This window comes from Leptodactylus fuscus, chromosome 9 (genome assembly GCF_031893055.1).
Source record: "Leptodactylus fuscus isolate aLepFus1 chromosome 9, aLepFus1.hap2, whole genome shotgun sequence".
Lineage (NCBI taxonomy): Eukaryota > Metazoa > Chordata > Amphibia > Anura > Leptodactylidae > Leptodactylus > Leptodactylus fuscus.
This window is the reverse complement of record NC_134273.1, coordinates 9,016,188-9,038,697: the sequence shown is the minus strand read 5'-3', so window position 1 is coordinate 9,038,697 and position 22,510 is coordinate 9,016,188. Positions and strand designations below refer to the sequence as shown.

At 44.1% G+C, this 22,510-nt stretch overlaps 1 protein-coding gene across 1 annotated transcript in view; it reads right to left on the bottom strand.

The window, feature by feature from the left end:
• SGIP1 (SH3GL interacting endocytic adaptor 1) overlaps positions 1–22,510 on the bottom strand; it is a 66,253-nt gene that overhangs the window by 28,034 nt on the left and 15,709 nt on the right. The window contains exons 2-13 of the mRNA XM_075287257.1: positions 20,299–20,362; positions 19,213–19,237; positions 18,374–18,430; positions 18,091–18,148; positions 17,447–17,622; positions 12,843–12,854; positions 11,040–11,051; positions 8,079–8,103; positions 5,059–5,110; positions 4,335–4,402; positions 3,364–3,456; positions 3,173–3,247 (exon numbers count right to left, since the gene is read on the bottom strand). Of these exons, the coding sequence (XP_075143358.1) occupies positions 3,173–3,247; positions 3,364–3,456; positions 4,335–4,402; positions 5,059–5,110; positions 8,079–8,103; positions 11,040–11,051; positions 12,843–12,854; positions 17,447–17,622; positions 18,091–18,148; positions 18,374–18,430; positions 19,213–19,237; positions 20,299–20,362 (717 nt within the window). The remainder of the gene's footprint in view (positions 1–3,172; positions 3,248–3,363; positions 3,457–4,334; positions 4,403–5,058; positions 5,111–8,078; positions 8,104–11,039; positions 11,052–12,842; positions 12,855–17,446; positions 17,623–18,090; positions 18,149–18,373; positions 18,431–19,212; positions 19,238–20,298; positions 20,363–22,510) is intronic.

Genomic DNA, 22,510 nt, shown 5'->3' with positions numbered 1-22,510 from the left:
AGTTTTTATTAATTTTTAAGGTTTAATTTTATATAACTCATTTAATATAGAAAAAGGGAATTTGGGGGCTTTATTCACAATTCAGCGGGGCAGCTCGTCCTGGCTTTCGGCTGTGTAACGCAGCCGAGTCCCGGGTGTAATGGCGCGGGCACAGCTTCTGTGCCCGCGCCATTACAGGTCAGTAATAGTACTGAGCTGAACGCGAGGACGTACTATTACTAGAGCGTTAAGGGGTTAAAAAGCAGAAAAGGAAAACATGGCCATAGTCCTTGCAATGAATCAGGGTTGGAGAAAAAAAAAAAGTCATAATTTGGCCTTGTTTTTTGCATCTATTAGATAAAAACATTCTCACCTTGACTACTGTAAAGCCTTACTAATCGGTCTTCCCCTCACTAAACTCTCCCCTCTACAATCTAATCTGAATGCAGCGGCCAGGCTCGGCTATCAGTCTAGACCAGGGGTCGGCAACCCCTGGCACGCGTGCCAAGACTGGCACGCGAGGCATATTTTGCTGGCACGGCAGCCAGCCTGAGACTTCACACTAAATTTAGAGAGAGAGCGTCCTTTCAGTGCTCTGGTAGAGCTGCTGTGTAGGACACGCCCCCTTCTCTCACTGCCCACCAATCAGAGGTGAGCCTCTCACTGCACGGGATAAGGGCTCCCTGGACCTGCTGCTACATGTGAGGAGGAGCTCCTGCCGTCTGCAGCCCTGAGAAGCAAAGTGAAAGTAAACACAACACCAGGTACGTGTGTTACTAACTATTCTCATTAATGTCAGGCATTTGGGGTTATTACTTTAGTTTTAGTAACTCCATGTGCCTCACATTAATAGCAGTTAACCCCATCATGTCCCTCACATTAACCCTGTGTGGCTCACATAAGGGTTACTGATATGTGAGAGATATGGAGGTACTAATAAGGGACCTATATAATGAAGATATTCACTTATTACCTCCATATGTCTCACATATCCGTGTCCCTTATGTAAAGCACACAGGGGCTTAATGTGAGGGACATGATGGGGTTAACTGCTATTAATATGAGGCACATTGAGTTGTTAACCTGCAATGTACATGACCAGACTCTTTATCCACAACTGCGAATAAAGTACAGACCTATATATTTCAATTGACCCATATATACAGCCATTCTTTTTGTGTCTGTGTATCTGGGCCAAATTGAAGAACTGAAAACTATGGAGCAGGTCCTATATCTGTCCTATACATCCCCTATATCTGTCCTATACGTCCCCTATATCTGTCCTATACATCCCCTATATGTGTCCTATACATCCCCTATATCTGTCCTATACATCTCCTATATGTGTCCTATACATCCCGTATATCTGTCTGCATTTGCAGCCCTGTCAATTCATTTTTAACATATAGGTCAGTGAAAACCACATGCGTGCCATTTGTATGCAGGAGGCCTAAGGCTGAGGCCCCACGTTGCAGAAACGCAGCATTTTTGTTGCAGATTTTGATGCGGTTTATTTCAACCAAAGCTAAAAATGGCTACAGAAGGAATGGGAAATATATAGGGAGCTTCTTATACGTCTCCCTTCTGCTCAATCCACTCCTGGCTTAGGCTCAGAAAAACACAGCAAAATATGTAACAAAAAAAGCTGTGTTCCAACAACGTGGGGGCCTTAGGCTAAAGCCCCACGTTGCAGAAACAGCTTTTTTTCGTTGCGGATTTTGCTGTTTTTTTTGAGCCGAAGCCAGGAGTAGATTGAGCAGGAGGGAGACATATAAGAAGCTTCCTATATATTTCCCTTTCCTTTTCTAGCCATTCTTGGCTTTAACGGAAAGAAAAACGCAGCCAAATCTGCAATAAAAAAGCTGCATTTCTGTAATGTGTGGCCTCGGCCTTCGTGTGATTCTATTGGGTGGTGACACTGTAACTAGATGCAATTATAGCCAAATCCAGTTCCTGGGCACCAGTGCGGCCACTTTGTTGAAAGTGTGACACCCATTTATTTCTGGCTGGGGTTTTGCTGTTACTGCATCGCCAGGAACTAAAAGTGACTGAAATTAATCTGCGTTTCACTTAGGGAGCGTTCACACTACCGTTGGTGTCCGACAGCTAGTGTCCGCTGCTAATGTCTGTTCAAAATCTTGTGTGGACATTAGCAGCGGACACTAGCTGTGTCTGTGACATTTTGCATTGATTTAAATGGACATCGGGTGAATTCGTTTACTGTTCGTGGGTGTCCTTAAGTGTCCGTTTCCAAAGATGTCCGACTTTTCAAGCGGACAGAAAAACCTACATGTCGGGTTTTGCTGTCCGCTTGAAAAGTCGGACATCTTTGGGAACGGACACTTAAGGACACCCACGAACAGTAAAAGAACGCACCCGATGTCCGTTTAAATCAATGCAAAATGTCACGGACACAGCTAGTGTCCGCTGCTAATATCCGCACAAGATTTTGAACGGACATTAGCAGCGGACACTAGCTGTCGGACATCGACGGTAGTGTGAACGCTCCCTTACAGAAAATTGAAGTTACTAACGGCCAAGGACTGGATGGAGCATACAGGTACATTGTGTGTCAGCTGTTTACAGGTATGACCTTACTCTGCTCCCAGTCACATTACCACTAATTGTGGGTTACGCATGTACTTACATTGCTTCTAAAGGAAAAGCACATGTGTATCCAGGCAAATAGCGGTAAGCGCATGTGGCTGGGAGCGCAGTATGACAGCACCCCTATGTTGCGGTTTGTGCTATATGACTTTAGTGTAGGTGTCGTCAGCTTTACAATTATTGCCCGGCACTCCGAGGACCTCATCTTTGATTTTTTAATTTAAATCGGCACGCCGAACAGAAAAGGTTGCCTACCCCTGGTCTAGACACTAAAGCGAGGCCTCTGGTCTGTGCAGGTCACTACAGCGAATCAATACAAGGACCAAAAAGAACGATCTGTGCTCCACCCATCCAATAGATTTATTATTATTATAATAATAATAAAACAGGGGAAATGAGTCTGACCTGCCCAAAACAAGTGAAATATTTCCAGAGAAAACTGCCTGCTACATTTATAGTACCAGACTGCCTATGGGGCCTCACAGACCCTTATGTGATGCCCCTTCTTTATTAATACCATGTATAAAGGACAAAGTGTTGATGCTTTTGTTAAGGTCTGGCTTAGAATACAAGTCATGGTACTCACCTGTTCCGCCTGGTAATGGTGAAGCGGTTCTGGGTGGCGTGGCTGGAATATTTTTGGGTGGAATGGGCGGAGGTGCTAAACCAGAGAGATTGGAGACACCACTTAGGCTTTATATACCATAACCAATCCATTATTAGCCCTGTTATCTTTATGCAACGCTTCTCACCATATCACCATAGCAAATGACTTACTTCCAGTTGGGAATGGTCTTGACAACTTTGGAGATTCTGAAGCTGCAGAGCTTATTTGAGAGGCTCCCCATACTTCTGATTGGTCTAACGCAACTGGAAAAAAAAAGTATATATACTTGACTGCATGCGACACTTCTTCTAAATGACATAATGTCTTCAGAGCAATGAGAGCAGTTTTTTGGATATAGAGCCTCAAATGCCCTGCTTCACCTTGCCACCACTAGGGGGAGCTTTTGAGCATATTGCATACTGAGTTCATATTGAGTTCAAGGCATAAAACGCATCCAATAAGCTCCCCCTAGTGGTGAAACAAATCTATCATGTTCTTCTCAGTGCCGATACCCCTGGAGTTTCTCTGACCAGTCTTTAAAGGGTTTACCAGGGTTAGAAAAATAGTAGAGTTATTCCTAAAACAAGCACTGTCCACAGGTTGTGTCTGGTATTACAAGTCAGATACATTGAGATGACCTGCTATACCACACACCACCTATGGGCAGATGTGGGATGGCTGCTGGGAAATAAAAACAGCCATGTTTGTCTAATCCTGGACAATCTACCTAATGTAATGAAGCTGTAGGTGCACGTTAAAGGGTATTTATAGGAAGTTACATAACAGAAAGATAATAACTTTTTCATACCCAGTAATATCCTCACTAGAGATGAGCGAGTACTGTTCGGATCAGCTGATCCGAACAGCACACTCCATAGAAATGAATGGATGCACCTGGTACTTCCGCTTTGACGTCGGCCGGCCGCTTAACCCCCCGCGTGCCAGCTACGTCCATTCATTTCTATGCGAGCATGCTGTTCGGATCGGCTGATCCGAACAGTACTCGCTCATCTCTAATCCTCACCATTCCCCTGCTTCTCCATGTTTTTCCATAGTACATATCATCCATAGGAATAACATATCGTATGACTATGGCAGCCATGGACTACCTGCCGCAGTCGCTCTTTATGTATAGCTTTACCTTCAGACTTTGCATCTTCGAACGCAGTCTCCAATGGAGGACCGAATAAATCTGCCGGGGTCTTCTTACTAAAATTTACAATGAAAACAAAGTTAGCAAATGGCTGGAACATCATATTTTACTCATTGGTGGCAACTATTCAGATCTTTAGACTACAAAGGTGGCAATATGATTTGGATAACCTTTACCAGTGCCTTAGCTGGCTATCATCTGCAATCACTGACACACTTAGGGGACATTACTCTGCGTGGGGTCACCCAGGGGATATTATATTGTGTAGGGCCACCAAGGGAACATTATATTGTTTAGGGTCACCCAAAGAACATTAAACTATGTGGGGTCATCTAAGGGAAATTATACCACGTAGGACTATCTAGGGGATAATATATTGTGTGGGACCAACCAGGAAACATTAGATTGTGTGGGGCCAACCAGGGGATATTATATTGTTTTGGGCCACCAAGGGGACATGATATCGTGCAGGACCACCTAGGATACATTACATTGTGTGGGGTCACCCAAGGAACATTAAACTATGTGGGGTCACCAGGGATAAATTATCTAGGGGATATTACATTGTGTGGGGATACCTAGGGGACATTATAATTTGTGGGGTGACCGAGGGAACATTATACTACGTGGGGCCAACTAAGGGATATTAGACTGCATGAGGCCACCTACGTGATATTATATCTTGCAGATATTCTACATACGTAGCTCTAACCTTGCAATCTCAGCTGTGGGAGTTGAACGCCTTGGCCTTGCTATCTCTTCACCTGTAGAAATTAAACATTATACAGTTTTCATAGACCTGGGAGGTGGAGCGTGCAAAACTATGTATCACCCAATAATTCTAGGAAACTCTCTGCAGATAACTTTGCTTCAATTTGCCCAATTTTTTGGACAATTCATAAGGTTATTCCCATCTCAGCTGTGTAACTGTTCCCTGTCCCAATACTTATGGCTGGTACTTATGGGAAGAGGCGAGCACTGCTGTTCAATGCTGTTCCCATAACTCTTATAGAGGAGCATGGAAGGTACAGTGCGGTGTATCACGAGCTACATAGTTTCCATAGCTTTAGCGTTGTAGACGAAGAGTAACTAGATGTGCGATGCCGCATCTGTAACTCCCATTCTCCTCTATGGTCAGGTTGCCGCCATGCAAGGTAAACGTAGAATGGGATGCAGCACTAAGTTAGCACTGCTGCCCCTTTATTCTCCGGATTGGGGGATCCCGGAGGCCGGACCTCACTGATCTTACAGTGGTGTCAGGTCCAAATGGTTAGCCATCACTTTATAAAATCACAGAAAAGCAATTCCCACGTATGGCTACCGGTCATTGCAACTATCGTAGTCTGGACTGACCCTTTATATCTCTGTCATCACAGTCAGACTTCTGTGTAGAAAACAAAAGATTTTTTCCTTTTTCTGAAAAGAATCCTAGCCCAGCTATAAGATGTATGATGCTTGGTCTTCAGCTGACTCGGGCATTTGCAAAAACTCACAATCCCGAGCGCTGGCTTTCCTTGCTTATTAGATGAGAAGCAATGTAGTAAGTTAGCGGTAATACGGTTACATGCTACACAGATATTAATATTAATAAAGGACTTTAGATACAATGTCTGCTCAGCTACACCCAGTGTACAAAACATTAGGGATGCCAGTCTCCTAAAATAGACTCATCTGGTACACGTGGCCTCGCTTTAAGACCTCCTGCACACGGGCAGACATGGGCTGGAGAATCCGCATTGCCTGGACAGAGTGGTCTGGAGATCGGGACACCTTGTGTCATAGCAATGTATGATGTTGGGAGTTTTTCTTCTGTCCCATACTACATACAATAAGGAGACTACAGCTGCAGGGAATCCTAGCATTATACATCACTACAATGCATGGAGTCCCAGTCACCAGACCACATTCAGTGCAAGACAATATACGGTCTAGATTATTCAGACCATATCTGCCCGGGTACAGGAGGATCAAATAATAGAGATTAGCCTAATGTCATTTTTAGTAAATTGCTTGCATTCCCCATGAAATAACCATTCTAAAGTAATTCTTTTTAATATTATGTGTTGTTCCTCTGTTATCCCTCCTGGATATTTATATATAAACTGACAACTGGGGGTTACCATTTCCCCCTTATCTCAGTGGGGTGTCCCGATACGGTCAGCTCTGACCGGTCAGTGTCAGATGATGCAAGGATGTCCCAAATGCTAACACTCCATGGTAAAATTATTTCTAAATTTCTAGGAGGGATAACTGAGTAACAGCACAACACACAGCGAAGATGCTGCAGAACTTGATGGCGACAGGTCCTTTTAAAGGCCACGTGTTGCAGCAACTCTGCATTAATTTGGAAGCTGCTGAAATACAAGTGTCAAAACGTTGCATTTCACAGTCCCAGTAAAGCGAAGGCGACTCCACTTAAGCTCAAAACAAAAACATTGGAAAATGCACTTAAAAAAAAAAAAAAAGCCGTATTTTCAATTTTAGCTGTGAAAAGAAGTCTATGCGGAATAAATGCAACAATGTCGCAGTGGAAAACGGGAAAACACAATGAAAAACTCAAAGTACAAGGTGCATTTGTATGTTATTAACATCTGTTTCCTGCAGCACTTTTCCCGCAATGTGTGGTCTTAAAAGGATTCTACCATTAAAGTCAAATTTTTTCTCGTTCACACGTCGGAATAGCCTTAAGAAAGGCTATTCTTCTCCTACCTTTAGATGTCTTCTCCGCGCGGCCGTTTGGTATAAATCCGGGTTTTTGTCGGTATTCAAATGAGTTCTCTCGCAGCACTGGGGGCGGTCACCAGCGCTCAAACAGAACTGGGGGTGTCCCCAATGCTGTGAGAGAACTCTCCAACACCTTCATCTTCTTCAGGAACGGCCTCTTCACGCGTCTTCTTCCGGCGCTGGGGGTCACACTTCTAGGCCTCGGGCAGAGCCAACGGCACATGCCTGCGGGCACAAGAAAAATGGCTGCTTACACAGTAAGTAAGCGGCCATTTTCTTGTGGCCTGTGGGCATGCGCAGTCGGCTCTGCCCGAGGCCTAGAAGTTTGACTCCCAGCGCCGGAAGACGACGCGTGAAGAGGCCGTTCCTGAAGAAGATGGAGGCGGCGCTGGAGAGTTCTCTCGCAGCATTGGGGACGCCCCCAGTGCTGCGAGAGAACTCATTTGCATAAAGACGAAAACCGGGATTTCTACCAATTGGCGGTGCGGTGAAGACATCTAAAGGTAGGAGAAGAATAGCCTTTCTTAAGGCTATTCCTATGTGTGTAGGAGAAAAAAAATGTGATTTTATTGTTAGAATCAATTTAAACTGCTTAGCACCTGTAAACATCACTATCAAGAATTTGCTGTAGGGATAAGGTAGGGGCCCCCGGACAAAAGATCGCACCGGGGCCGATAAGACATTAGTTACAACACTGTGTAAAGACCATGTATAGGTGGTGTACACAAGAGTTCACTGGGGTCTCAGGGCTGGTGCATTATTGTAATCAAAAAGGTTAAAAACGTAAAGGTATCAAGGACTGGGCCGGAAGCAATGAGATAAAAGGAATCTGCCACCAGCAAACTCCACCAATCTGTACAAAGTATTGGCGTGGACATGTCATGGTCCCCTAATGTTCTGTACACTCAGGATATACAATGACAAGACGCTAACAGATATACTATACTGATACTAGTCTATAGATCATCTGAACTAGTGTGGAAAGTTCCCTCGGATCCTTCTACTTACTTGACAAGTGTCTCTTAATTGTGCCCTAGTGATAAAAACAGACAAGTATTAAAGCAGGCGACATGCACGGGTTATACAAGCACTCCGCACACACAGCACTAGCATTAGGTCAGGCGCAATACATTAGGCAAGACAGAAAATAAAAAAAGAAATTCTGGCGGAACAAACTTTAGTCCAAGCATTATGTTTTAGTAAAAGTTGGTTATTTTAGAAGCAGAAAAGGAAGAGGACGGCTATTAGGACACACAATCCAGGACTCTTACCGGTATACTAAACCATACAGAACTAGGAGACAATAGGCGCGCTGTGTTAGCAGATTCATAGATGGGATTATTGGTCATCCAAGGAGATTATAGTACAATTGTCTTATTTACATTGTATACAGCAACATGCATCAGAATATAAACTAGAGAACTGAGGGGTTTCCCAGAGCAGCAACTTCAATCACAGATTTTGTCTGCTTTCTGCATTGAACTCAACTTCTACATTCCCTGCTGAATTCTGCGCCCAGTTTCTTGCTTCTTACTAGTGTACGGACTATAATACAGCAGCGGAACGGAGACTAGGAGGTGCTTCTGGTGCCATATGAAAGAAGAGATTCTGCTCTTACATAGGACACCGGGATTGCAGTTCTGTTAGTGTTATTTCCAGTGATAACATCATGTAAAGAAGACAATCAGGGTTGGGAGCCGCTCCACATGGACAGGACCTCCCAGACTGTCTCTAACTGAGGATATCTCCGAAAATAATAAAGGTACCACAGTCTTGGAGTTATAGGACTGACATGAGAATCTCTTCTTGCATAGGACACCAAACCAATTGTTCTACATTTTATTATGTCCAAAATAATGATATTTAAAGTGAGCCCCAACTCTGTTCCCTGCATTATACAAGAAGCTGTACACCTGTAAGTGGTAGGTGGAATTACTCTTGTGGGAACTTGTAGCCACGCAATATTGAGATAAGGTAAGATAAGAAAAGATAATCCTTTAATAGTCCCACCATGGGGAAATTCCGTGTGTCACAGCAGCATAGATAATCCCATAATAATAGAATATAAAATGGTTTATGTTCTGCTGCCTGGCACACTTAATAATAGTGATACGGTCGCACAAAAATCTAGCAAGGCAACATAGCGATCTTTGGACATACAAAGGGAATTGTTGCCAAAAATGCCATGTAACCCTGGCTTGAAGAATTAACGGTGTAACTAAAACGGTCGGACATCTTTTGATATTCTGGTTAATAAAGTATATCACATAATGTATTAATATAAAGTTGTCCAAAAGTTTAGTGACATTTTAGAGGACCTTCCACCAATTCTAGTTCTTTGCATCATTTAATAGCCGCCCTCCACTGATTCCAGCTCAGTTGGAATTTTCTTTCTAGCCCCCGCCATTCCTGAGCAACAAGCACAGATGTGCTATTTAAGTTCTACAATGTTAGGTGGGCGGTGTCAGGCAGAGGGGTGGGATTCCGAGCTCTAATCAGAGGCAGCCAGTGTCAGACGTCAGAATCACTCCCCTTGTCGGCTCCTGCCTGACATCGCCCACCTGACAGTACAGAGACTAAATAGTTTGTCAGGTATCAACTAACAGGACTTTTTGTTCAGGAATGGTGGGGGCTAGAGAAAAAAATTCCAACTGTGTCCAAATAAGTGGAAGGGTGGTTATTAAATGAAGGTAGAGCTGGATTTGTTGAAAGGTTCTCTTTAAAGGGATTCTACCATTAAAACTTCTTTTTTTGTGGATAAGACGTCGGAATAGCCTTTAGAAAGGCTCTTCGTCTCTTACCTTTAGATGTGATCTCCACCGCACCGTTCCTTAGAAATACCGGTTTTTACCTGCATGTAAATTAGTTCTCTTGCAGCGATGGGGCGGGCCCCAGCGCTGGAAATGTGATGGGGGCATCCCCACTGCTGGTCGAGAACACGATCCTGCGACTCCTGTATCTTTGGCTGGATCTTCCCCTTCTCTGTCGTCTTCCTCCGACACCTGCGCAGTTGGCTCTTCCAGTGAGACACTAGTAGAGCAGACTGCGCATGCCGTCCGGCGGCCATTTTTGGGAGGCCGCTCTTGCAGTTCAATGCCGCCGGCCGGCATTCGCACTCGGCTCTGCTGGTGTCTCACTGGCAGAGCCAACTACGCAGGCGTCGGAGGTGATGCAGGAGGAAGATGACAGAGAACAGGAGGATCCAGCCGAAGATAGAGGCGTCGCAGGATCGTCTTCTCGAGTTGCAGTGGGGACGCCCCCATCGCATTTTCAGCGCTGGGGCCCGCCCCCATCGCTGTGAGAGAACTAATTTGCATACCGGTAAAAACCGGTATTTCTAAGGAACGGTGCAGCGGAGATCACATCTAAAGATAAGAGACGAATAGCCTTTCTAAAGGCTATTCCGAAGTCTTATCCACAAAAAAAGAGGTTTTAATGGTAGAATCCCTTTAAGTATAACTTATGTTGGCTATCTATTGGCTATATACATGGTGCCAGGTGAGGCTATACAGTGCTATACCTGGCTGCATGCTATGGAGGATATTCATCGAGGTATATAATTGGTTTAATGGTCTGATGTAATTATTATATGCTGAATGGTGGCTGTCTGGAGATGGGAGAAGGCAGAACTCATGGCAGGGTAACCAGAGCCTATATGGAGATAAAACCAACGACATGAGACTATCTACAAGTATAACTTGCTGCAGGAGATCACATCATTCGGAAGTACAACTACCCTGCACGCCGTAGGTGGAGACGTACTGGATGTCCTGCAAACATTTTAGGAATTTTCACTTTAAGACAGCGAACGTTACAATACTGCAAAAGATGGAAGCCAAAGTCTGGTCGTGCAAACTAAAGCAAAAAACTTTTATGCATCCTAATAGATAAAAGAACATACATAAAGCAAAACTGAAAAGAAGAGAATCAATACGATACGATAGCGATAGGTAGCAACGCTTATCTTACCGGACTACGTCTCTGCGGCCAGCACAAGGGAAGAGAGAAGACACACCTAGTCAAAGAGTGATACGTCAGTGATCACCAACACAATCTACTGGATCTCTACCATCACTAACACAATGGACAGGTCTGTAGATCACATACTATGGCAAACGAAGAGGATAGTAAATGCAGCTTGGGATGTGACTGGAGGAATATACACGGAATAGGACATCCATTGCTGACTTCTTACAAGTACAGAAGTTTATGGGAGCATCTGCTTTTATAGCCCCGACTATGGAACATTAAATGGCAACATCCAATAACTTTTCTTGAGCAATGAAAGCTTTATTGATAAATAATAGTACAAGGGTCAAAGATGAAGGCCTCATGTGCAGAGGGTGCAGAGCAAGGCCTGATTTCAATGGGGAGGTTGTGATCTATTCCCTTATCATGCTAATATTATCAGAACAGAGAATCGGAGGCCCCCTCAGGCGTGTGCACGGGGACTAATACATAAATACATCTACAGTAAATCACAGGACCAGTTTTGCAGATTGACTGTGTACAGATGGCCTCAGACAACACAGACGTGGATAATTCATTCCTCCGATTTTAATGCACATTTATATTGCATCCTAAAGAGCAACTCTAACCAAATGGATTTCTTCGGAGACCAAAATTTGCATTATACAAATTGCTCTGATTCGGTATAGTCAGGATCTTTATCATTAGAGTGCATGCTCATGTAGCAATATTTGCATATGGCCACATCGGTATACAGCGACCAATGATCGTACAATGATACAGTAAAATCGTGCGATCACGTGGCTACCGCTACGTGGACATGGACTCTTACAAAGATTTCAAAGTCATCCCATTCACTCATATGGAGCAAACTCTGAAGGTGACAAAATTGTGCAGAGTGGCAATTCTTAATAGCCCCCCTTCCCAGTACCCAATAGGGGTGCACTAGTGAGCCGTATTGTGCACTGGGAATTTGTAGTTGCTCTTTAAGAAAGCAGAGAATCAAGTAGAAATCATAACAGGTACAGAGAACAATGGGTTAAAAAGTCATTACGTATAGATTGCGATAAGACACCGACAACACCTTCCAAAATCCTACAGCCAGAATGATCGGTTGATCAGTCCAGGTGCTGATTCGAGAACCCTGAGTGATGAACCGATTCCGCTGGAGGAAGCCGCCGCCCACCATACACCTCTTAAGCAGCGGGTGCTTTTTTTTTGGCGCATCGAATATGTCTGCTTACTTCTTTAACTCCTCTGTCCTGAGAATTACTCTGCCGCTTCTGTTACACTGGAAGTAAACACCAGACGTCTGAAGATTGTTTATAACGTAACCTCCATGAGAACGCTAAGGATAGCCTGTAGAGTGGGGGGTGGGGGACAAAACCAACACCCCTCCACCATCAACACAGATTTACGTATGTATAGCATTCTGCCAGTGGAAATAAATGGAGGGCGGAACACTAGCAATTTTAATTTTGCACTATGTCCAATCACCTTGGATTAAGATTCCTACCACCATATGGCAGGATCCCATACATGTGTGGTGCATAGATTAAAGGAACGCTCCAGGAAAACCTGTTACACGGTGTTACGTCTTACACCCCCTCAGCCCTTGTAGTCTATCAGTTTGGCCCGGAGCGTTCCTTTTACCCCCTCCAAGTGGTCTTATAGAGAAGAGTGGATACAAATTCTTAAAACACAAACCAATGCTACAAGTGCATAAAAGTGCACAAGGAAATGATAACACTTCAGAAAGCTATACTACAAAAACAAAAGGAAGAACAAATATTTTTTGCTTACCGGACTTTTCCGCTACAAAATGAAGCATATTAAAATAGGAAATAAGGACAAAAAAAAATTAGACATAGGGGTCATGAGTGGTCAACCTCACCCTAGACAAGACCAAAGCTATGTGACGTCTGTAACGTATTGAGTCATGTGGTCAATCAACAAAACAGTCTCCACGAATAAACAGGACATGAGACACTGGCATATAAAAGGGTCCTGAATTATTCGTGCCTTCCATTAGATGACATCACAGCTTTACGGTGTAGACTGGGACAGAGCCAGCAGCCTAAAGTTATTATATTAAAGGATATTGTCAGCAGGGTGCGCCTATTATCATTGAAGGGGGGAGGTCAGATTACAGGGGAGTGTCATCTAATTCTCATTAGAGGGTATAGTAAGCAGAGTCATCTCATTATCACTACAAAAGAACCTCAACAGAGTTATCTCAATATTGTTAGTGGAAAGGGTCATCAGAGTCATACTGTCATAGGAGGATGGTCAGTAGAGTCATCTCATTACCATTAGAGGTTATAATAAGAACGCTCATCTCATCATTAGAGGGGATGGTCAACAAAGTCTCATTATCATTATAGGGCAAGGCCATCTAATTATCATTAGAAAGATAGGTCAGCAAAGTCATCTCATTATCAGAGGGCAGAGTCATCTCATTATCAGTAGTGGAGAGGCAGTAGACTTAATTCATTATCATTCGAGGAGTAATCAGTCTTTTCACTATTGCAGAAGAAACTAAGCAGAAACACCTTATCATTAGATGGTGCCGGTCAGTAGAGTCATCTCATTACCAGTAGTGGGCAAGGTCAGCACAGTTATTTCATCCATAGAAGGCAGGGTTATCTGAGTCATATTATCATTAGTCGGTGGGTCAGCAGAGTCATCTGATCAAGTTAGTAGTCATCTCATTATCATTAGAGGGTAGAGTAAGAAGAGACATCCATTACTATTAGAAGGCTAGGTCAGCAAACTCATCTTATTATCAGAAGGATGGTCACCCAAGTCCTCTCATTATTAAAGGACAGCGTAAACAGAGTCATCTCATTATCAGAGGGCGGAGTCAGAGTAAGCTTTTTATCAGAAGGTAAGGTCAGCAGAGTCATCTCATTATCAGAAGGTGGAGTCAGAGTAAGCGCCTTATCAAAGGGTGAGGTCAGCAGAGTCGCCTCATTATCACAGGGCGGAGTCAGAGTCATTTCATCAGAGGGTGGTGTCAGCAGAGTAATCTCACTCAGAAGACAGAGTCATTTCATTATCAGAGGGCAGAGTCATCTCATCAGAAGGCGGTGTCAGCAAAGTAATCTCACTATCATAAAGCAGAGTCAGCAGAGTCATTTCATTATTATTAGAGGATGGAGTAGATAGCAATACACAGATACAGCTTCCGTTCGGTTTCTTGATCTCTGGGTAAAGCAGCTGTACAAAATAATGACTTTTTAAAAATATGGTTAAAAAACAAAAAATCCACCAACTACTGTAAACCTCCACCCAATGGGAACATCTTCATTTTACTACCATTTTTTTTTTTTTTTTTTTACAAATTCCGAATAGATGTTTACAACAGCGCCGACGCGTACGTGCGAAAAAGAGAAAAGCGCGCGGAGTCAGAGAGTTCAGTGAAGTCTATTCAGTATTGTTCACTGGAGACAAGATGTTCTGGAGGAAGAAAATCCTGTAATCCTGTTGACCGGCTTCCTCTCTAATAAGACAACACAAGCTTCCTCTTCGAACAACCGCTCCAGTACAAAAGCTTTGATGTATAATAGTAAGTTACCTGCGTACGGGAGGGCAGAGCTCGGGGCACCAGCAACTACAGTTAAAGGGGATGTCCGCAAATGAATGGGGCGGGTCTAGAACGTCATGAATAATGACTTATACTTTAAATAGGCCATCAATACAGATCAACTGTGACTGCTACACGGTGTACAGAGCCATGAGATTCTGGTACGTGGCATTATAGGGTATTGATGACCTATGCGAAGGATCGGTTAAAGGGACGTAGGCCTGGTTGGTGATCCCTGCCAGTCTTGATGTATTTTCCTGCAGCAAAGATGTTCCAAATACCCAGCGGTGATGCTACCGTGTACAGTGCATGGAGAAAAGAAGAGGATTCTGCTCCCTAAGTCGCACAAAACAGCAGCAGCACCATACGGGACATTATAGAGAAGGGATGTCTAGTATTGATGTGTATACATCACTTAGGGCAAGATAGAAGATAGAAAGCTGTGTGTGTCCTTACTTCTCACTTAGCTCCTATCCCCTAAACACTACTAGCTTCTATGGACACAAGTTTGATGCCGACAGTCCGTCTTGGGAAGCCAAGACAGATTTGGCAGGAAGGATGAGTCGAAAAAGAGGCATTTTTCTCTGATAGGTTACAACTTTTCTTGTCGGCGGTCGTATCTATGGGTTTGTGCACAATTTGTTGAAAAGATAGTGAACATTTAATAAAACTATATACATTGTATATAAAAACGGCCTTGCTTTCAGGGCATGCTGCTTTTATAACATGTAGTTTTACACAGATCAAGTCCATGTTTTTGCATTCACTTCCATGCGTCTCTCCCACTATACACCTTCCTCGCGACCTTTGCTCAAAGCAAGTGACCCTTCTATTAAATGACAGGTTTGACGTCAAGGCAGTTGCCATCGTAACTTGGCACTTGTAAGAAAAGGGACACAGGTCTATTATTACAGGGGACAGAACGTTGCAGACATACGTTCACTTGCCACCGCCGACCTGCTATCGGCTATACCATTAAAATCAATGGAGGGTCTGGACCGCAGGGGTCTTAAGTGCAACGAAATAAAAAAAAAAAAAAACCAAGATGAGGTAATATCAATGGAGATAAAAAAAAAAAATTGATCCAAAAATAGAGATAAGGCCCTGCGGCCAAGGTCTAAAAGCCTTTGCAATGTGTGAAATATAATGCACCTCTAAAGGATTGCAGGGCCGGGCCGCGATAGTGCTGGAGACCGTCAGCCATCGCCAATTACATCGACACAAGACGTGCACCAGTCTTGGAGGGGACAGGCAGTGACACAGCTGTGACAAGTGGGTGGCAGGGCTGTGCGTGTGGGCACAAGGATTAATCTTTGTTCTAGCAAAAGCTCAGGAACAGCATTCGGACGCCAGCGTGCAGGAAACGAGAGCAACCTGATACACAGGGAGATACACTATATACCCTATACTAGGCCCATACCTCCAAGCAGAAACGCTTACTGAAGGATTATTGCATTGTATTTTAATCAATAAAAAGTTATCTATTTTTCCAATACACTTTCTGTATCAAGTCTTTACAATTTTTAACACCTCTGCTTGCTGTCATTCAATTGAAAGCATCACTGTTCGTTGAAGGGGTTTTCTGCAAAGGTCAGCTGAGCTGGGAGAAGCTGATCGGTGCGGGGTCCAGGTGTTGGATTCCCAGCAATTGGGTCTATCTTGAGGATAGGTCTTTAGTATAAAGATCACTTGGGAGCTGGAAAACCCCTTTAAATCGGTGTCAGTCGCAGTTTTGATAGGAACAGTACTGAAACTGAAATGAGCAACTGCGCCCCCATCATATGTCCAGGACAGAGTATGATCTACTGAAAGCAAGGCTGTGTTCACGTTACGGTAATGGTCCCCGTGGGTGAGGCTCTTGACATATACCTGCAAAGGGGCTACACCATGGTCACCTACTTGGAGAGTATGCCACCCCAAACACAGACAGACCCTGAGCCGGTACAGACTGAGCGCCCACAACCTGGAGATGGAGACGGGGCGACACAGGCAGACGTACAAGCCACGGGAGAACAGACTGGGAGAAGAGGAGGCGACTGTGGAGATCGCTGCCCAATACGTGTCCAGCTGTCACCAAATAAGAGGAAGATGAAACCACATGGACTATCAAACCACCCACCCAAAGACCATTAAGCCCCTCCCCATCACCCATCTACCCCACACCCACCGATACCCACACGTCCCAAACAAGAACGGTGAGACCCTAAGGACACTCGAACCACCAACCAACGCACCCCATACCCATCCCCCTCCACCACCCCCAACCATTTTGATATGATTTGTCACGATACACCTGCTGTTAAAGAGCTTTATTAAGATGGTTAGAACAAGTCATCTATATCCGAGTCCTGGAAAACCCCTTTAAGACAGATCCGCCTTGAATTTCTGATAACACTGTAAGACCACACACACCACTCGTCCCAGACTCATCGAGTGATCTTGTGACCCATTCCATGAATCCTGTATATGGAGCCATTTGTGTCATCCCTTTCCACCGAGAAGGACTGTTACATGTACGTATATATATCCTATGGCCCCGGGGATAGCGACTATTGTACTAACTAGCGTCACGTACATGTCAGGTTATGTTATATATGCCCTGATGTAACGCGTCCTAAGCAGGGATAGATTCAATGCAACTATACAAACCAAATACCCTACAATAAAAAAAAAAAATTAAAAAAAAGTTGCCACAAACCTAAACCTGCAGTGCGGCCTATTACTAGAATCAAGGCAAAATGCAAACAATGCAATTTTTCTGCAGATACAGTATATATCATTACTAATGTATAGCGTTTCTTGTAAGCCTAGACCTACTCACCACAGGTGACGGGGAAAGTGCAATGTTTCCTATGGAGGCTTTCAGCTCGTCCACGGTCGCGGCGCTCTTCAGGCTATCCTTGGCCTGTAGCGGTTTTATCCTGATATTGAATTTCTTGCGAGACTCTTGTTCTTCCTCAGATTCACTTGAGGAATAGAAGTGTTTTGCTTTGGTAGGTGAACCACAGTAAAGGATCACTCAGATGAAGAAGAGGAGACTAAATTCGATTCACCAGAATATACCATGGGTCGGGATTTGTGGAAGGGACGGAACGTCCCATGGACTAACATATTACCTATTACCGGACACTACAATGCAAAGTGCAACAGGTGTAGAATGCAATCCCTGGAGCAGGAACAGACATAGATGTTCCAAATTTATCCAAAGGAACCTCTTAATAGGTTTTGGCGTATTTTACTCCAATGGACCTTCGATGAAGACTGTAATATAGAAAGCCTATCTTAAGAAAGCTTCCCCAACCCTGAGGATCTTACTAGGCCACCGGGGACAAAGGCACAGGGATCTGACAATGACCCAATCAATGCTGGCATGGTGTGATCACTCTTAGGCTGCGTAAGCTTGGTAGATAAACCAGTGAGAAACGCAGAGATTTCAGCTCTGGAGCACAAGCAACAAAAGGATATAGCCAGGTTCAATATCAGGTCTGATGCTGTAGCCCTCTTCATCCAACTCTGGACAAGTCTGCAAAAAAATAAAGTGCACAATATGATCAGTTTCTAGTTTTGCCTTGGCCATAGACTGCACCAATCCCATCCAGTCACTTGTACGTGTTACAGGGCGCCCCCTACTGTTAGGTGCAATCCATTGGCAATGCTATAAAATGTTGCTTTGGTTTATATTCTGTTGTCTGCCTCAGTTATGTATAGAATATGATAAGTTATACGTCTCATGGGTCGGCCAACTCACATATCGCTCCCAGTCGATCTCTGCATAGAATCCATTTGGTGCTCCATTTGCTTTCTTCTAAAATTGTGAAAAAAAAAAAACAAAAACAAAAAATACAATTAGACAAAAAGTGATGAATATGATGTTCCTACGGCAGAACAACAGACTGACACTTGCCAATTCTGTAGGGATTTTTATTGCAGCAGTCACCTCATTCACATCACAGACAGGATTACAATAGAAGATAACACCTCTATAGATAACACCACTGACCCATCATGACAACTTCTACGGACAACAGATGAGGTCACATCTAAGCGTGTGAATTGCCTTTAAGGGCCAACCCCTTTAATGATAACATTGGCATTTCCCAATATTGGTGACTTGACCGATTTCCAGTACAACAAGGTGTGTCAGGACACAGCAAACAGTCTAGAAATGACTGACATAAGAAGTGGTGAGATCAGCAAAGAGGAAGCGAGAACTTTGGGGAAATTCACGTCTGCAGGTCCGTATATTCATTGGCTGTCTCTAGAAAATTATTCGTGGTCTCCTGCCAAGTTAAAAAAAATTTACAACGGTCTGTAACGTTTTATGGCGCACTGGCCACAGTCACAAAAACTGGGCGGGAAGGGTGTGGCCTCTTCCCTACAGACCATATAGTGGCTGTGCTTGGTATTGCAGCTCAACCTATTCATTGACTAACGGACGTGACGGGCTTGGCCTGAGAAGAGGAAGAGTCGTCCAACATCCCGGACAAGTCAATGTCCCCCAATGATTTGATGTGTAGTGAACGGCAAATACATATTTCATGGAAAAATAAGAATGCATTAGATAATAGTAAGCTAATGATGACTTACACTGCTGTCCCTGTCTGGCGATCCCCTGCAAAAAGGAAAGGAAGGAGTTAATGATATAGGCGTAGTAATTGCTACAAAGGAGACATTTATTACATAAGCTCAGGTTACTATGTGGAAACAGACTGGAGATTCCCATGTCTGATGCTGGAAACAAAGAAGCTTCAATTAAAGGGGTTGTCTAGGAGCAAAGATAGATCTCGTGATCGACTCCAGCGGTCTCATCGACATCACCGATGCAGCCGTTCTCTACATAAACAGAGTGTAAGAGGGGACAGCTGGCTCGGTGCAGGAATGGAGGAGGCAAGGATCCGTTCATTTTATGTTTAATCGGTTATTATTGAAATTTTTTTGGAGATAACAAGGACTGAAGGCACATAGAGGCGTGCAAGGCTCAGGAACATAAACAAAGTGCTCAATAAGCAAACAAGAAGAACACTTGCAGACCAACATAAGCTGGAGGCGGACAACAAGAGACAGAAGGCCCAGGAGAGCAGAGCCTTTTATGTATTTTATGTATCCCCTCCTGGATGCATTAATATTTATGACTCGGGACAATCCCTTTAACAAAATCTGTGCATGATACATATGCAAGGTCACTCTAGTCACTTACATTCCTGCAACAGAATAAGCGAGGTGCAGATTTTACCTGGGCAAAAGTGTATTTTGTATATTGCAAATCCAGAAATACAATATCAAGGGCAGGTATTACTTGGAGGGTTACAGACAATGGGGCTGTTCCCCTCTCTATGTGACAACATGCAGAATTCCTTGCTTATTCCTGCAGATTGCTTTGCCACACCCAAATTTTTCATAGTATGTACAAAGGGTTGCACACCTCCGCTGATCAGCTGACTGAAGGGACCACAGTGTTCAGGGGAGTCCTGTGGCCTCTTCATTGAATACTATGCACAGCAATGTACACTGCCTACGTACTGTGCATGGTATTGCAGCTCAGCCCCATGCACCTGAATGGGACTGAGATGCAAATAGAAAGTAGCACCTGTCCAAGCAGCTATGCAAATTCCTGTTACTGGAACCGATCAGATACTGATCAAGGACTAAGGACTGTCAAAGCGCCATACGTACGTAGAATCGGTGTCCTTTTCTTTCTTCCGTATGCCAAACGCCTTCCTGGTACGTTTTTTCAATCCTGAAACAAATTTAAAAAAAAGGAAACGTCAACATTTCGTCTGCTACTTCTTATATCAATCATCATTGTAGCCCGACCCAACCGTCTATGGGCCAGAGGTTTCTCTGCTTTGAGGCGCTTTCCACTTCCTCTGCCTTCTCTCTCCATAGACATCTATTGTTCACATTTGATCAGTGGGCAAATAAGTGAAGAAACAAGCGCTTATCTTTAATAGCGTCTATTACAAAGTTTGTTAACTTTAATAGTATTATAGATTTATGCAAAAATCTATTAAAGTTAAGATGCCAGAACACTTCCAATATACAGGATACCAATACACTACAATAGAAGACCTATTAGTCCCAATCACGGCGTTTTACAGTACTTGCAAAGTGGATGGGATTCACGCAAATCCCATGCACACTTTGCGGTTAAAACCGCAGTGTGGACATGCTGTGATTTCCAAAACTGGCACGGTTTTGGAAATCGCAGCATGTGAAATATATCTACGGAAATATCGGCAGCAATCCCCGTAGATATAATGGTAAAGTCCGCAGAGGAAAACTCTGTGAAGTCTCGCTTTTGCACCTTGTTTCCGGCCCGTGGGGCCTTAGCCTAAATGTCACATGTGAAATCAGTGAAACTAGGTGTTATCTCATCCGGATGCGGGTGCCACTTTGGAGATACAATACCTGCCTTACATCACCATATGCTAATCACTCAGCACATTGTAGCGGAGCATTCAGGGACACGGTGCTCAGCTGCACGGCTACAGTTTGCTTGCTCCTTGGATAGATGATAGCTTGTCTGCGGCCCTGCCCCAGGGGACGCACATTAAGCCCGTCAGGAAGGCAAATATTTTCTTTACATTACTATATATTCCCTGTTAGACATTTAAATGAAACTCTGCACAGCTGAGCGCACGCCGCGCCGCTATTCAACGGTGCCCGACCTCTGCCATGATGCAACACATCACCCAACAACAGATGGCACATCACTGAACACAAGTGGCAAAACATTACAAAAACAGAAGCAAAATGAAATGCAAATCTATTCATCAAAGCCCCGACAGATCTGTATACATATGCACACAAACATCCCACAATGCCATGTACCGCAGCAGCTTCTGGAAATGACCTGCGCCGACCCGCCACAGCAATACTGAGGATCTGACGACAATGGGGCGTCTGCTGAGGGGTGGGATATATTAGGAGATGGTAAACCGGCCATTCCTCAATTTGATGGGGGAGTGTCTGTGACAAGCGTGGAACTGCCATGACTAGGCAAGTGAATGAGAGCGTTACCGAAATGGCAGGCCTTGTGAGGTGTTCCTACTATGCAGTGGTTAGGGCTCAGCGATTCTTTCCAAAATACAAATTTTGATTAATCGGGCATTTTACCTCGATTATGATTTATGGCGATTATTTAGGCCATGTCCCTTTAAAACCACGCCCTTTACAAAGTATGAGTATTTGTTGTCAGATTCACTTTGCGAGGTTTTCCCTGTGGTTTCAAATACATCCAGTCCGGAACTGCTATTATTATACTCTGGGGTCTCGTCAGTGTTACTTCCCTGGCCTCTGGCTTGGCTCCTGGTCCTCTCCGAGTCTCCTGCCCAATCACTGGCCTCAGCGGTCCCAAACGGCAGTCAGGAGGCTTGAAGAGAACCAGGAGTAGCGCCGGAGTTACGTAACGTTGCAATGCCATGTGACCTCTGAGGCCCAATCAGTAGTCTCTGACGTCACGACTAACCATGGAGTGAACCGAGTACAATAGAAGACATCATATACTTGCAGGTGTTGCAGTCAGAGAGCTTACGAGGCTCAGCACAGACTGGCCTGGGTGCCTGCCAAGCAAGGTATATAGGTGACTACAACTGGTCTGCAAATTTTTGTGCTGCTTTTACATTACAGAAGTGCTGCTAGGATATTGAAGATTTCTAGTGCACGTCCAAGCCTGCAACAAATTTTTCTTACTGCACCAATGTGACTAAAGTACAAACGATGCAACTCTGCAAATAAAGGGTGGCCCTTCAACAGCACCATACCCGTCCATGGGTTGTTTCTGGTAATGCAGCTCAGCTTCAATGAAAAGACTAGGACTTGGTTACTAGATGTGGTAAAGAGGACCCAAGACAAGATACTCAGAAGGAAATTACGAAAAAGGATA